The 16,439-nt window shown below is 32.0% G+C and overlaps 2 protein-coding genes across 6 annotated transcripts in view; one reads left to right on the forward strand and one right to left on the reverse strand.

Moving 5' to 3' along the window:
• Positions 1–290: 290 nt before the first annotated feature.
• On the forward strand, positions 291–626 carry LOC134694383 (uncharacterized). Its single transcript, XM_063555388.1, has one exon. It carries the CDS (start codon positions 291–293, stop codon positions 624–626), a length of 336 nt encoding a protein of 111 aa, XP_063411458.1.
• A 10,961-nt stretch (positions 627–11,587) lies between these two features.
• LOC134695203 (uncharacterized) overlaps positions 11,588–16,439 on the reverse strand; it is a 79,947-nt gene continuing 75,095 nt past the window's right edge. For all 5 annotated transcript variants that reach the window (XM_063556418.1, XM_063556416.1, XM_063556414.1 and 2 more), the window contains 4 exons: positions 15,886–16,080; positions 15,309–15,464; positions 14,048–14,668; positions 11,588–13,194 (listed from right to left, as the gene is read on the reverse strand). In XM_063556418.1, coding sequence (XP_063412488.1) covers positions 12,946–13,194; positions 14,048–14,668; positions 15,309–15,464; positions 15,886–16,080 — 1,221 coding nt within the window. In that variant the 3' untranslated portion in view covers positions 11,588–12,945. The remainder of the gene's footprint in view (positions 13,195–14,047; positions 14,669–15,308; positions 15,465–15,885; positions 16,081–16,439) is intronic.

Raw genomic sequence — 16,439 nt, forward strand, 5'->3', positions numbered from 1 at the left:
TTATTTGATCATTGCTTATCTCTTTCTTCCTTTATCTAAAACAAGCCCTGGGGTTAACGAGAACAATTTGATCCCACGATAGTATTTCGTTCTCTATTGTGTAACATCTATATGATTGCGTGTCATATTTTACCCCTTAGGGTGCCCACTATATCACTGACAGTTTGCGCATGACCTAGAAGCATCATCGGCTGCTTATGTGTGGAGGTAGAAAGGCGTGGCAGATAATCGTAATATTTTTTGCAGTTTTTAAGCGTAAAGTTTGTTAACCCAGTAATTTTATCGTCAAAATGGCAGGAGGACAATGGCAACATGGACTTTTTGGATGCTTTGATAACTTAGGATTATGCATCATCTCTTATTTTGTGCCTTGCTACCAGTTTGGGAAAAATGCCGAAGCGATGGGAGAGAGCTGTTTACTTTATGGAATTGGGCTGTTTGTTCCCTTGTTGGACATTTATCTTGCAATTACACTCAGAGGAAAGATTAGAGATTCAAAGGGAATAGAAGGAGGCTGTGTTGGTGACTTACTAACTTGGTGTTTTTGTGGAATTTGTGCATTGGTCCAAGAGGCTCAAGAGGTTCAGGATATCCGCGTCGGCGGGATGGCAATCGAGCGGGAATAAATATTCTTAGTTAGAAAAAATGTTGGAAACTTTATTACAATTTAAATTTAAATAATTTGTAACATATAACTTTCCCGTTAGTTTATGATTATCGACCAGGAGATAGCGTATTGACCAAGTATTCTACTTTAGCAGACGACCTGTTGCGTTCCATCAATGGCGGATCGTCACGAATGATGCGTTGTGTGGAAAATGAACTGTGTATTGCCTTGGGGAAACATCTTGTGTATACTACAGCTTGACATTATCTTTGTTCAGCAGCATTATCATTTTAAAATTGTGCCTAACATTTCTTCATCATTTTCAGCCTATGAACTTTTGTTGGTTGTTATATTTTTGTTAAAAAAAAAAGGTTGTATTGTGTGTTTTTTACATGTCAATTTGTTTTAAAAGTTATTTTGTGTTTCTTGCCAAAAAACTGCCATTTTAATGTATATTTTAACATACTGTCTAGAGAATTCACTTTGTTGAAGCACTTGTTTTTAACGTAGCTCTTATCATTTTAAATTTTTGAGACACAATTATTACCATCAAAGACGAAGATCGTGTTTATACTATAGTAGTTTTCATATGATATTTTTTTCACTTTTAATTGCTTATTTTCTATTTTAATGTGAGCTTTTCCAAACAGCATATTAATTTTTGTTTTTAGTGTATTTTCAGTTAAATACTTTTATGCATGAAAGAACATTTTAAATATTATTGTGAAGTAAAATTGATAAATGCTTATATTTATAATTTTGTGTATGGTGCTTTAAATGATCTTATTTACATTTATCTCTGTGCCAAACTAAACTGCATGAATAAATAATGCTAATATTGTTCATTTTATGAATCAAAATATTTTCTTATTTTAATGATCTCATTACTTTGCCTTCATTTTTAAGCTTCGTATATGTTCAAAGTATCAGAAATAGAAAAATATTTTTAAAGTCTATAAAAAACAAAAAATAATTATATAAAAGTTTAGCATCAATTTAGCAATTCTAGTCTAGTGTTTACTCGTATATATATATATATTAAAGTGAAAAACTGTTGATGAAATTAAAATATATATAATACATTAATACTAGTTATTTTTCAAGTGTATAGAAATAAAAATAAGAAGATGTGGTATGAGTGCCAATGAGACAACTCTCCATAATTGTACATTTACTGGATACAGATAAATGGTATGGAAAACTACTGACGGCTTTAATAATATCTTTTTAAATGGTTTCCTTAAAACCTTTTTTCATCAGTCAATCTATATAGAAAAAGTTTCCTGTTGTATTCATGTAAAATATATTTTTGGCAAAGCCCATTATTAAGACTGACACTTGATTTCCCACTTTGTTGTAAATTGATCCTATTTATTGAATTGACAACAATAGTAGTAACAGCTTGCTACATCTTGTTTAATGTTAGCATTGTAAATATCACAGGGATGAAACACCTTGACCCAAGTTAGTTGTTAAAAATGTATCACTATACATGTGTGAAGTCAAGAGATCTCTGTCTCACATTGAATGATCAATTCATTCTCACAAAGTTTCTTATCAATGAAGTTGAAACTTTGTTAATATATTTGGTGTATTGTTGATCAGAAGGTTTGTTTCTTTGCCATGCTGAAGGTCAACAGATGTTAACAATTATCTGGTTGGATTGAATGTATCAAATCAAGCACAGTCTTCATCATGTACAAATGGATTATTTTGAGTTTTCCAATCAATGGCAAATATTTTAATGTAACTGTTTGTAAAAAAAAAATTGTATAATAGAATCTTTTAAAGATTTGGTAATGAAGTCTTTATTAAATAGGTCAGATAAAACGTGTGGGTACAAAAAGTCACTGTACATGTACATACAGGTCAACATGAGAATAAGAATTTTATTAATTAAAATCCAAACAATAGGATTATTAGTAAACAAACAAAACAAAACATATAAGAGAAAATGACAAAATAAAAAAAAAACATCTCGTGAGAAACAATGGGGTTTGTGCCCAAAGTATCTTAATAGATATATTAAGAAGAAGTGGAATGAGTGCCAATGTGACAATTCTCCATCCAAGTCACAATTTGTAAAAGTAAACCATTTTAGGTCAGAGAACAGCCTTCAACATGAAACCTTGGCTCACAATGAACAGCAAGAAATGAAGGGCCCCAAAAATAACTAGTTTAAAATCATTCAATAGTTAACTAGCCATTTTAAAAAGGTTCGAGTTTGAATCAATTGGAATAGATAACTTTCGAATTGGATGCATTTCCGTCAAAAACTTTGGTTTTAGTGAACTGTGAACATCATTCTTGCATTTAGGGGCATCATCACTTGGGTTCCAATGTTGAGTAAGTGGTTGGAAAACTATGATGCTATATTGCATGAATTATTCAGCAAATTGAATTCTCATAATTGACAATCAGCACTACTGTCGTTAGGGAATTGTGATTAAGTACCTAGAGAACAATTATTTCTAGTTTATCCTGCAAAAAGATGAAAATGTGTATTACTAGGATTGTCAGTTTTCAAAGGTTGGGGTTCTCTCTGGGCACTCCAACTTCCTCCACCAAGAAAAATTGGCTGCCATGATATATCCAATACTAAATAGTGCTTAAAGTGTGGTTTTACCCCAAAAAGTCAATCAATCAATCTTTTGGAAAACATGAGCTCTACAATAGAGAAGTCTGCATGTTTCTATATGCAACAGGTAAAGCTGTAAATCTTACTGTTAAGAGTCTACAAGACTATAGTGAAAAAAAATAAAAAAATCTTTGTATAATTGTCCTGAATATGCATTAAATATTTGCCACTGGATGTTAAGCCACCAACAATCAATTGTTTATTGTATATAATACAGCATGTAATGGAAAGTGCACTTCAATGTGCATTGTTTTTGTTTTTGAGTTGGCTAAAGGTCCAGATGGTTCCTGTGATCAAACTTTTAGATTGGAGCATTGGCGGATCCAGGGGGAGGGGCCCCCTTTTTTTTGGCCGATCAATGCATTTGAATGGGGACATATAGTTGGAACCCCCCCTTTTTAAATGGCTGGATCCGCCGCTGTGGAGTCCGTAGACATACATTTTGTTTTGTCTTTCATCATAAGAATCGAACACAATAGTCTTAATTGGTTCTTTGGGTAGATTTTGAGAAAGTTTGAAGTGTAAGCTTGAAGAAAATTATCTTAAGATTGAGGTACATTTCGTACATTTACATGTGAATCTGATACCTTAACAGGCCAAAAGAATCCATACAAAATTTTCCAAAAGCTGAGTGGCCTGTGACTGCAAAAAATTATTGTGCAGATAGTAGATATGGCAACTGTTTTAGATTTGTTCATAAGATGGAGGGTATACATTTATTTCCATTCTCAATTTTATCGATGAGGCAACAAGATAACAGCAAAAATAAAGTTGAGAGGATCCTGTGCATTTGAATGGGGACATATAGTTGGAACCCCCCCCCCCCCCCCCTTTGTCCTGGGTTGGGAACCCCCTTTTTAAAATGGCTGGATCCGCCCCTGCTGTGAAATATTAAAGATAACTCATTTTATAAACGGGCAAGACCGAAAGCTATAGTTAAGATATATATTCTGTATTCAGAATTGTTGAGGGGAATCTACATATTTATACCAACTAGAGATTGATCTCAAAATCTCTTCTAAATGGCCTGATCTGAAGTAAAATTAATCCATATCTTTATGTAACTAACAAATCATGCAGAAGATAGTCCCTTATATTCATGACCAGCACCTCAAATCATTCTTCATGCTAAAGTGATGTCAAAAATTGAATGCATTTCAAATATAATCACGAGAAATTCTGAGAAAGTGATAGCGCTAAAACAAAGTTTATATATAGAAGGACAATGAGAGCACTTCATTTATAGGATGTGAACTTATTTTTTGATTTTCGTCCAGGTTGATCAACCACTAGATCAAACTCCAGTTTTCGCTATCTCTTGAGGTCTAAGAGAAAAACTAACTGAAAATGATCAGCAAAACAACTTATATCTACTCTTAATTTTTTGGAAAAAAAACAGGCAATCTGTTATGAAGTTGTTGCCCATGCAATGTTTTTGGCATTCCCTTGCCAGTTTTTCTTCAAAATCTAGAGTTGCAAGGTTAAAAGCGCAATATTGTAAAAACGGTCGACATAACTTATATCCGCCATAACAATTGGAGAAATGTTATATATGCTTTAGTGGCATTTTCATCTACATAAGTTTTGACAAATCGTTAAATACAAGTATATATACTTTTTGTTAAAACTGCAGAGTTCTTTTAGTTATAGACTCCTTAGCTTATAAAATCAGTGATAGAAGGTAAACCAACTCAATATTGATTTCGACCCGGACCTTTGATAACTGAATATGTGGTATTGGCTATGCTCATTGTTGAAGACCGTACGGTGACCTATAGCTGTTAATTTCTGTGTCATTTGATTTCTTGTGGAAAGATGTCTCATTGGCAATCATACACCATCTTCTGTTTTATATATCAAAGTCAAATTCAAATACAAATAATTATATAAAACAGTCGGCATATGTTTCCTTCAAGGTTTTAAACAGAAAGAAAGAGCGTCATGATGATAAAGGTTTGATGTTTTACGTTCAGTTGCAAATAGTACATACATATTGGGACTAGAAAACGTCAAATTATATGATTATGAGTAAAATTGAGAATAGAAATGCATGGGGAATATGTCAAAGAGAAAACAACCCAACAAAGAGCAGACAACATGTTTTGTACTAGACCGACACCAGGGGCGGATTTAGGCGGGGGCGTGGCGGGCGTGCGCCCCCCCTAAAATTTGCAAAGCATGGGTTGACTTTAACATATTTAAGTACCAGAAGAGACCATTCCATCTTTTTTAACATTCAAAGTATATAAAACAGTCAGTTTAACAGAATCAACATCATTACTAATCAACTGTAATCAACTGACCTACGCTTTATTAAAGTTCTATAAATTATTTCCAAGGAAGGTGTCACACGCGTAGCTGCATTCGATGACAAATATAATGGGTTTTAGCAGTTAAAGTAAATACAAATGTTACATTGTATTTCCGGTTTTTATAATCAAGTTCTTTGATAATCGTAGTTCCAAAACATCCCTTACTCACTTTCACAATTTCATTATGACACCATCAAGAAAACAGTCGGCAGGTGAGATTCTTTCATAATACTCGTAATGAAAGATAGAAATACTGTTTCAAGCGGAAGGTTAGTTTATTAATTTGTATCTCTTTGTCTATATTTGTTTCTCACTTGCAAACCTAAATATTTAGCCGAATTCTGTACCGTATTACATGCTTGGCGTCCCAAGAAATTAATTAAATAAAAGTATCTGCGTATACGTAAATGCATTTCATTCTGATTTTAGTTGTTATGTGGCGAACACAGTAAAGTCTGGCACAAGCTTCAAAATTCAAAAGAGTTTAAAAAAACAGATATTATGAAAGGACAATTTAAAAATTAAAATTCGCTGGTAGAATAAGAAATTTTCGTTTGCAAAATATATTGGTCAGGTGAACAATTGTGAACTGTCTCGTCTCACTTTGCGTCCGTCTATCTGTAGATTGTTGTCAGGGGTGTATTAAAGCGGTTTCAGCTTGAAAATTTAATTTCTTGATCATTTTACTGCACAATAGTTCGAGATATCTACATTTCACCGCTATGGAAGAATATTTTAATAATTTCACCTAAAAAAACCTCAAATTTTTTTTCGCCTCGCTCCGCTCGGCAAACATAAAACTTTGCGCCCCCCCTAACTCAAAATCCTGGATCCGCCCCTGGACACACTGAGCAGTAAAGTTTAAGCATGCTATATAGTTCTCAAGGTAACACACCCCGCACATTTAGACTACCCGAATTTATTTATTTTTTTACTTCAAACAAACTTGTCTTTGCTTTTATAGTTTTACTCTTATATATACCACATTTTTAACCATCTGAGAAACAGCAAATATATACCATTATGGCATAATTAAGCAACTTTCACGTAACGAGCTTTTGAAATTGAAAATTCCATAAAAACAAAGTTTTCTTTTTCTTTTTAACACAAATATGGCTTATGCTTATTATATAGACAAAAATGCTAGTCAAGATAGATTTGAGACCTAAATGTTAATCTTTGCTTTGAGCAGGTGCATGTATAGTATTGCAATTGTTTTAATGATTAGGGTTAAGATAAGTAAGCCAAGTTTAAATGTTTTTGACCTATTTTCATGAAGTGTGCAGTCTGCTATTTTCTGATTAAAGTTCAAACGGTGTAGTCAGTGTATATTTTGATAATGCTTGCGGTCTCCAGTTCGCCAAATAAAGGAAAATAAGTGTTTGCCTTTTTTAAATTTAAACTAAATTGTTTTTTGGGGTCACTTTCAATGTTTTAAAATCACATGAAATTATATTAATGATCCATACCCCCTTTAATACCCGATGATTATATGATGCCCTTAAGTCATGAAGTAGATTTTAACTTCACTTTATATTAAATTGTGTAAATAAATGGGCCAATGTTGCATAATTTATCAATAAATCAGTGTTTACCCTTAAATCGATTTAATGAATACAAACGCTTATACGCTTAGTAAATTAAAGGTATAGGTCATCTCATTTTATTCTCACAAAAAATCGGGAAAATTGGAATTAATTGACCCAAAAACCAATAAACGGGGTATGGATAGGTTGGGAAACTTTAAACATATAAAATTATGAACACAATGTATATATACGTATTGTTATATCCATAAACAAATCAGATTTTTAATTTTGCATGACATAACAAATTGGCAAGCGATAAGCATTATATACATGAGAACACCCTTTCTTTCGCTACAATGAGTATTTATTAGATTTTACCGTTTTCACACATTTGTTCAATTCACTTGCCTTTTTTTTTTACAACTGTTGCCATGGTATAATATCTGGGGCTATATAACACAATTGTATGTGTGTATCTGAAGAAAAAAGCAATGTTTACTATTTTTTAATTTTTCATGAATTATATACTACCTTTGAAAAGCTAACGTACATTGTTCAATCGGACAACATTATAAAAGCTGTATTTGGGAAACTTTAAGGAAAGTTTGGTTCCCAATGCTCTTTTACTTCGTACTTTATTTGGCCTTTTAACTTTATTTTGATTCGAGCGTCACGGATGAGTCTTTTGTAGACGAAACGCGTGTCTGGCGCAAATACAAAATTCCAATCCTATAATATAGTACCTATCATGTGTTTATTCATCAGATCTGGGTATTGTTTGCGTCGATCGCATGGTTCTTTTGAGGTCAATAAAAGATCTTCCTTTTATTCATAATATTATATAAGTTAGTACATAAAAGTGTCAATCGTCATTGATTAAAAGGCTTCCAAGAGAGTGCATGCTGAAGTTACCATTTGGATTCAGTCGGCCCTCGAAAAGACAGATTAATGGTCTGATAGTAAAGTCATATGAAACGAGTGACCGGTGAAAAATAATGTTATTCCAAATTCTTGAACCAATGCATACAAACATCCAAAATTTGGGTATCATTTTTCAGAATTTCGCATAAATTTCGTATAATCGTCATTTTTTTTTCAATCAGTCAGTGGTGTTGTGAAAATATGGCAGGTAATTAAAGTTCGTGTTTGAAGCCGAAGTTTATCAATGGTCACCTGTTTGTCAACAATCAACAAAAAAGCATGGATATTGAACACATGTTTAACATGTACAATCAGATAATAGTTTATTTTGAGGACTTCCATGCGTATTGCCATCACCGGATTTTTACGAGATGTGTCGGGGAAGGAACTTCAGCAATTGAAATAAAGTAAATTTCTTCTAAATATGAACAAATTAAAGAATTTTCTTCAGAAAAAAGCAGATGTAAATAAGTTTTATGATGAAAATTATCCATTGGGTTATAAAAAAAACATGCATTATTTTTTTTTATTTGAGGTTTTTTAATAATGACTTTAAGTTACCGTCAGTAGTATCCAAGCGATGTTTTTGCACAAGTCCATGGAACAACTGTTGGAATTTTTAATTTTAATATTCTCTTTCATTCAAGTACAGCTTCGTTTCGGAAGTCATCCGATGCAGATTATCATATGCCATGCAATAAAAGTTTCCTACTAATCAAACATCGTATATTTGTACTTTATGCTCGACTTTATGATCTAAAATAAAATGTATTTGGACTGCTTTACAAGACAGTTTGTCTTTTCTTGAGTTTCTTTTTGAAGACCCATATTGTTTTGCTCTTTCGTCTATTTGTGTTTTTTTTCCACATTCACAATTTCCATTCTCAATTTTACTTTCTGTATTATATAGTTTTGTTATAGATATGTTGTTTGAAGAATATTGTATGTTTTGTGAATGATTATATTTGTTTTGGAAAATTGATTATACTGTTAATATTGATTTGTAAATGTATAACATGCATTGCTTGCAGGTATAGAATCACAATTCCATAATATATTTCTATATTTCAATGGTGATGAAACCAACTTATGAAACAATTCAAAACAGAAAACAACGACCAGATTTGTCACTACAAAGCATAATTCACGCAAAAACACAGTGGCACACAGCAACCTGGTAACACAGGCTCTTGGCATAGTACACGTAGATATAGCCCGTAGTGAAGTTATGCATGTGATTTTTGCCCAAAAAGAGGAATGGCAAACTTACATGTATATTTAGTTCAAATGTGTAGCAAGGGAAATAATAAACATGCATTTTAGATGGATTGTTCTATGAACCAGTGGAAAATATTACATGCATTTTAGATGGATTGTTGTTCTATGAACCAGTGGAAAATATTACATGCATTTTAGTAAGAGAATATCTAAATCCAGCTGTTTACTACACAACCTTTGTTGATGATCCAAGAAAATGACGCCTAGATAAACCAAACACCCAAACAATCATTAAATACAGCAAAGATGGTACTAGTTGACCTATTACTTTTCTAAGATATAGACTTCAGCGTTGGGGGCTTGCGGGTATGAATGGATTTGTTTATATAGAATTTCGCTATTTTTTTTCTATAAATGAACTTTATCATATACTTAATAGAATTTTTTTTTAAACAAAATAGGGTCACCGTTCATTTTAGCTTACAATCTGCCTTCGAATGAAGCATGCATTTTTTTGTTCAGGTACTTTTGTTGAACTAATGATCACTAATAGGAGAAATATAGGTAATATCGAAATAAAAAAGAACTAAATTACAGGAATCGCTTAGATTTTACAATAGTTTAGTTTAAGATATTTTTGAAAATAATAATAAAAAATATAAGTCATCGATGAGTTATAAAAGATATTTCAATTTTAATGTAATATGGCATGTTTGCACCAAAGGCAGATAATTTGGAGCTTTTTCAATGATATAAACATTTTGAAAGTCATCTGGGGCCAAAACAAATCGATTTTTGTTGGTTGATATTTTTACCATATCATTAAGTAACAATACTACTGTAATACATAAAACTTATAAAGAAAAAAACAATATTTAAATTTTGTACCCTCGAGCCTCCTTAACTTTTAAGAAAACTAAACATTGACCAATGAATCATGGAAATGAGGTCAAGGTCAGATGAACAATCACAGACAGAAATGTAAATCTAACAGTCAATTCATGCATTAAATATAGTTAACCTATTGCTTATAGTATCTAAGATAAAAAAAAAAAAACCCAAAAAAAAACCATGAAAACTTAACACTGACCAATGAACCATGAAAATGAGGTCAAGGTCAGATGATACCTTTCCATTACGACCTATATACACCTTACAATCATTCAATACCACACATATAGTTGACATACACCTTATAGTTTTAGAAAAGAAAACTGAAAACTTTCTGGTGGGCATGAAAACCTCGTAAGGTACACACATACTAAATATAGTTATCATATTACTCATTATAAGGAAGAAATTAACATTACAAAAAATCCTTACATTTTTCAACTGGTCACTGAACCATGAAAATGAGGTCAAGGACAATGCACTTAAGATAGACAGAAACTTGGGTACATAAGGCATCTATATACAAAGTATGAAGCATCCAGGTCTTCCACCTTCTAAAATATAAAGCTTTAAAGAAGTGAATTAACACAGCCGTCGCTCGATCACTATCCTTATCTTGCAGGCTCTACAAAAATATCAGTGTTGACTGGCTAGTGAGATAGTAGTTAGACTACGTAGGCCACCCAAGCCCCTTTTACTCTTTAAAGTTGATTGTGGAGATCATAACCACAACATGCCATGCTTGATGTGTGCAAGCTACCATAAGAGCACAGAGGTAACCACTTATTATTCTTTACCCTATGCATGACACTTACTTAAGTATTTTTGCATGAGGGTTGTCATTAATGTCTAAATTACAATGAGAAACATGATGGGTACCAAATGTGAAGCAGGAATTGTAGCCCGTGTTGTAGCACCTTCGATCACCCCTGGTCCATATTGTTAAGTCCCTAATTTTTTTATATGTTGGATGTGTTGTAAACTGCATATTTTTCAATATTTTTGGTAGACATAATTTAGTTTTATTGTCCATTTGGTATGTTCTGCCTCTGTTTTAAACCTATACAATGTTCAATACAAACTGGATGCTATACCGATGCTTTAAAGGGCTTGAAGCTTTAATCAGCTACATCATTGTACACCATGTACATGTGACTTTGACGTACATGTTAAATACTATTGAAGCACATATATTGACAAGCAACAGATAATATCTGATGAAGTTTGGATGCAAGACTAGACCCCAATGCGGTAAACCAGTCTTTCAGATGAAAGGATTTCTGAATTATGTGGCATAACAAATTGCATTTGATATCGTATTTCGGAACCTCTGAGCCAGAATATCTTATTCTTTTGCTACTCCAAATGATTACTTATTCAATACAAGGTCTTGTTTGATTGTTAATTCCCCTTTATTGGTGGCCTTATGATTGGCAAATAAATGAATTTTTCAACATTGAAAACATCAACATTTAGGCATAAACATTTATTAAAGCAATAATATTCAATAAATAATTCATATAAATCTTATCAAATCTAAAACAAAAGAGTATTCTTCAACATTTTTTTATAAATATAAATTGACAACCCTGTTATGTTACCGTATTAAGTCATGTACAGTTGCATGCATATTGACATTACAAACAGCTGTATGTCTGGAAGACACCTTCATATTTTTTAATTACATGGAAATCATGCAACTTCGTACAAAAATTCTTATGGAAGTATGGGGGGATACAAAAATATTACAAAAATTTCTCATACTTGACCAAAATTTAGTTTCTTTTGTGTTTTTTCAAATTATAATAAAAACAATATGCCAGCAAACTTGTTGTTAAGCTTTGGGTTGTGAAATGAAATTAATGGATTAATCTCCCTTATATATTTTTTTTTAAATCAATCAAATTATATTTGGTATTTGTAAAAACTGAATCAATAATATGATGGAGTTACTTATTTTTCTTCATTTAAAAATTAAGTATAACTATTAAACTACATTCCCGCCTCAATAAATCCTTATATCATTATAGATCTAGACAATTAGATTTCTTGCTACTTAGTGATCCAAGATGGTTGAATATACCCCAATACTACCATGTAAACAATTTATTCATTTTATTTCAATGTTTTACATTTCTGATAAACAAAAATTAGTCTTCACATTTATAGGAAATTTATTTCATAATTTCTTTTCTAAAAGTTCTTCGTATATATATAGCAAAAGGCCATAATAAAACAAAGTTTATAGATTCACATTCCATATTAATTTCAGAGCAAATAAAAAACATAATTATATTTTCTATTTTCGTTGTTTTAGAAGATGTTTAAAGAAAAAAAAGAAAACATAATTTGACCAAACTCATAATTGCTAACAAATAGTTGTATAATAATTTAGGATTTACTTTTTATTATGGCTTTAATAGTAATTTTTCTTATTTTCATATGGCAATATATAAAGATAATAAATTTTACTTGTTATATATAAGATATGTGAAAAAATATATAAGAATTTGTGATCTGGCAAGACATCATATTTTTATAATTTGCGTGTTTACCTCAAACATTGGTTAGAAATTTGTGACAGAAATATGTAAAAAAACCACCATTCATTACATGTAAAGCTCTTTTTAAAGCAACAAAATATTTAAAGCTAAATTATATCAAAATGAACATTGACCAAAACATCAGCTTGTAAAAAAAATAATATATAAAGCAAAAAAAAATATTTAAAAATCTTCATAGTCCGGCAAAAAAAATATTTGCTAATAAACTAATTTGAAAGAAGTGTTGTATGCATTGTTCTTTGTAATGGCGTAGGTTTTTGAAGAATTACGATGTTGTCTGGCGACGAATCTTAGTTCTGACTACTTGTAACATGATAAGTTTACGAGCTCCAAACTTGTCTCCCAGGGCAACAATTGTTCCTTTGTCCTGACTCATGGTAACATTAAAGACATCAACACCAGTATTAAAGGCACAGATTTCACTTCCATTTTTAGTACGCCAAAGACGAATGGTACCGTCTTTAGAACCGGATACAATGATCTCATTGTCAACTGATATGGCAGAACACCAAACCTAAAAATAGAAAGGGAAAGATAGTTAGAAAACAAGTTGATTGAGATGAGTTTGCTTTGGACAGTTGGAACTTCTAAGTAATTTTATCGAATCACATTCTGCATAAAATTTTACGTTATTTAATGTTTCCCTTGATTCTTTCTCCAAGAAGAAATGCAACAAATATAATTTTGTGCTACTTTATTTTTTTAAGAATACAAACCAGGGGAAATCATCATTTTTCTTTGTTACCACTAAAATGTCTCATTGCAAATATAACTTTATCAAAACTCATTCTGCATAAAACTTGATTCTTTAAATTCTTTCCTTTACTCATGCCATAAGGTTTTCTTGAAGATGATAGTTCAACTAATATAATCATGTGTTCTGTCTTCTATTTTATAAATGTATACCAACAAGTCAAGGGGAGATAATTTTTTTTTTTTAGTTACCACTAAAAAATCAAATAGATAACCACATTACTTGGAAGGCACTTTCTATTTCATATCAATATGCATAAACTTACTTTTATTTTATGTTTTCATATACTTTTCAAATTATCTTCAATTTGATAATGCATTTTGCCATTTACTTTAATGAAATCTGATTTTCACTTTTTTTTACATACCAGGGGAGATAATCATTGACAAAACATCAAGCATCAAAGTTTATTATTTATTCTGGCAACTTGCTGCTCAGGTAAATTTTGACATTTCCACTCATCTGGCAAAACCTTAACTATATGAAATATGTTGAGCATTTGTATAATTTTTACAAAATCTTGGGTTCAATGGAGTGGAATGCACATAAATTGCAAGATAAAATGTGCAATTGGTCTTGGTAAAAAATGTTTCATTAAAAGATATAAACTAACCTCATCTGTGTGTCCTGACATTGTCTGTACTGGCTTTTCTGTTGTCAAATCCCATAATTTCATTGTGTTGTCTGCCGAACAAGAGACTAAGAATTTATTGTCCTGTGATAACGATACTGCTTTAACCTCTTTACTGTGGGCATGTCCGCCAGATGATAATAACTGACGATCAGCATTACCAGAACGTAATTTCCAAATAACGAGATCACCATTACGTAACCCTGTACATGCTTCTTCATGTGGTAATATGGCGGTACACTCAGGATTAGCATCCAATCGTAAAATACTAGCATCGTTTATATTATAACTTGTTAATGTCATATCAAACACTACAAATTCTGCGTAATTGTCGAAAGAGTTTGTGAATCCCGCCACACAGTAGCGGTCATTCTGTGATAAAGCTAAGAAATTTATATAGTCATTGTTTCCTACAGGGGCATCGTAACGCATCTCTTTGATAGGTTGATTACCTAATAAGTCCCACACTACTATACTTGAAGCGTTGCCGAATTTGTCTGAACGTCCAAATACAACTTTGTCGGGATCTGACATTACACATAGAGCCGAGCATGTTTCTTCTACTCCCATATCTAATGGCTTTCCTGTTACAAAGTCCCAGATCTGAAAAACGATTAAAAATACATATGATATATATATATATATAAATTACATCAATATCACTGACTGACCCCCACAGAAAGTAATACCGTTATAGATAAGTCATGCATTAGGGTAAAAAATGTGAACTAAATTTTGTTTGTCAAATATGTTAAATTTCAGAAACTGTTGATGTGTGTCTTTGAAAATTCAATTTCAAGTACCGATATATATATAAATGAAATGAAGGCACAGGTGAGGTTACTGAAAATCACAGATAACAATTCCCTTGCACATATAATAATGCCATATGAAATGATTTGATGTGGTTTGTCACATCCAAATACCCATAAGTGTGAAGTGAATGTAAATGTTAACTAACCTACAGTTGTTTATTATGGGCTTTTGCTTCATTTATTCATTTCCGATACATGTGTACCATTAGTGGTGTTTGAGCCCCCCCCCTTTTTTTGCCAATCAATGCATTTGAATGGGGATACATAGATGGCATCCCCCTTTATCCTGGGTTGGGAACCCCTCTTTTTAAAATGGCTGGTTCTCTGTGTACGTATAATAGACTCAATAATCATTTATCCAGATTAACTGTGTAATTTCAAGATCTACCTCATGTCCTTTAATTCAATATTAATAACCAGAAACATACCTGTAATTTTTTAACTGTTACACCTTTTCTTGCAGAAAATTCATTTATTTCTAAATCAGCATGGACTGCTCCCACTAACAAACGCTCATTACAAGCCAGATGGAGATTGGTTGATCCAACTGTGTCTCCCTTCATTATTCTTAGTAATTCTCCTGTCTGAAGACAGAAAAAACATATAAATGAAAAGTTTTTTTGCTTTTAAACATTTCAAATTCAGTGAAAGCAAGGATTTTTATAGAATGCATATATATATTATGCATGAATCAAGACGTTAGCTTTCTAATTCTAAATTTTGAGTTCTATTAAAACTGACTATGCAGTATGGGTTTTGCTCTTTGCTGAAGGCTTTAGGGTGACCCACAGCTGTTGACATCTATGTCCTTGTGTCTCAGCTGGTGGATAGTAATCTCATTGGTAATTATACCACATCTTATTTACATAAATAGTTTTTCTATACAAATCTTTAGTAAAAGAGAACATAAATTCTTTAATTACTGAAGTCAATTTATCTTAAAAATACCCAGCGTCAGTATTTAGACACACCTACTTTTCATACTCGTGGCATATTGAAACCTACCTGCATATTCCACACTTGTGGTGGTCCTAGTGTTGATCCTGTTACTACTGTACGGCCATCTTCATTCATCAGACAACAGTCTACACGTACTTCATCACCAGCAGCTCCTGGAGTCACGGCACCACTAGCAGAATGATAGGTTACTAGTTGTTGTGTTCCTTGGTTGTTGATCAGTACTGTTCTTACATTTTGAACCTTAAAAAAAAAACATGTGAAGATAAATTAAGGAAGGAATGACAGGATTATGTTTTCATTGAAAAAGATTACACTTGAACATCATTTATTACATTGGTTACAATGAAATGCTGCAATTTCCAAGCCAAGAAAACTCTGAAGGCCGTAATGTGTTTTTTTCTCATTTTTGAGGACCATATGTGACAAATATTTATTAAATTCTAGTTCATTAGGTCTCTGCTGGAGAGTTGTCTCATTGGAAACATTGGATTATAACACAGTAAAAACACTTAGAAAAGGATTTGTCCATTCAAAATTACTGTATTGTTTGGTCACTGGTTGAATATTTCTACAAAACTCTAAATTTTATAAATATCATA

The sequence above is a fragment of the Mytilus trossulus genome, chromosome 13, assembly GCF_036588685.1.
Source record: "Mytilus trossulus isolate FHL-02 chromosome 13, PNRI_Mtr1.1.1.hap1, whole genome shotgun sequence".
Taxonomy (NCBI): domain Eukaryota; kingdom Metazoa; phylum Mollusca; class Bivalvia; order Mytilida; family Mytilidae; genus Mytilus; species Mytilus trossulus.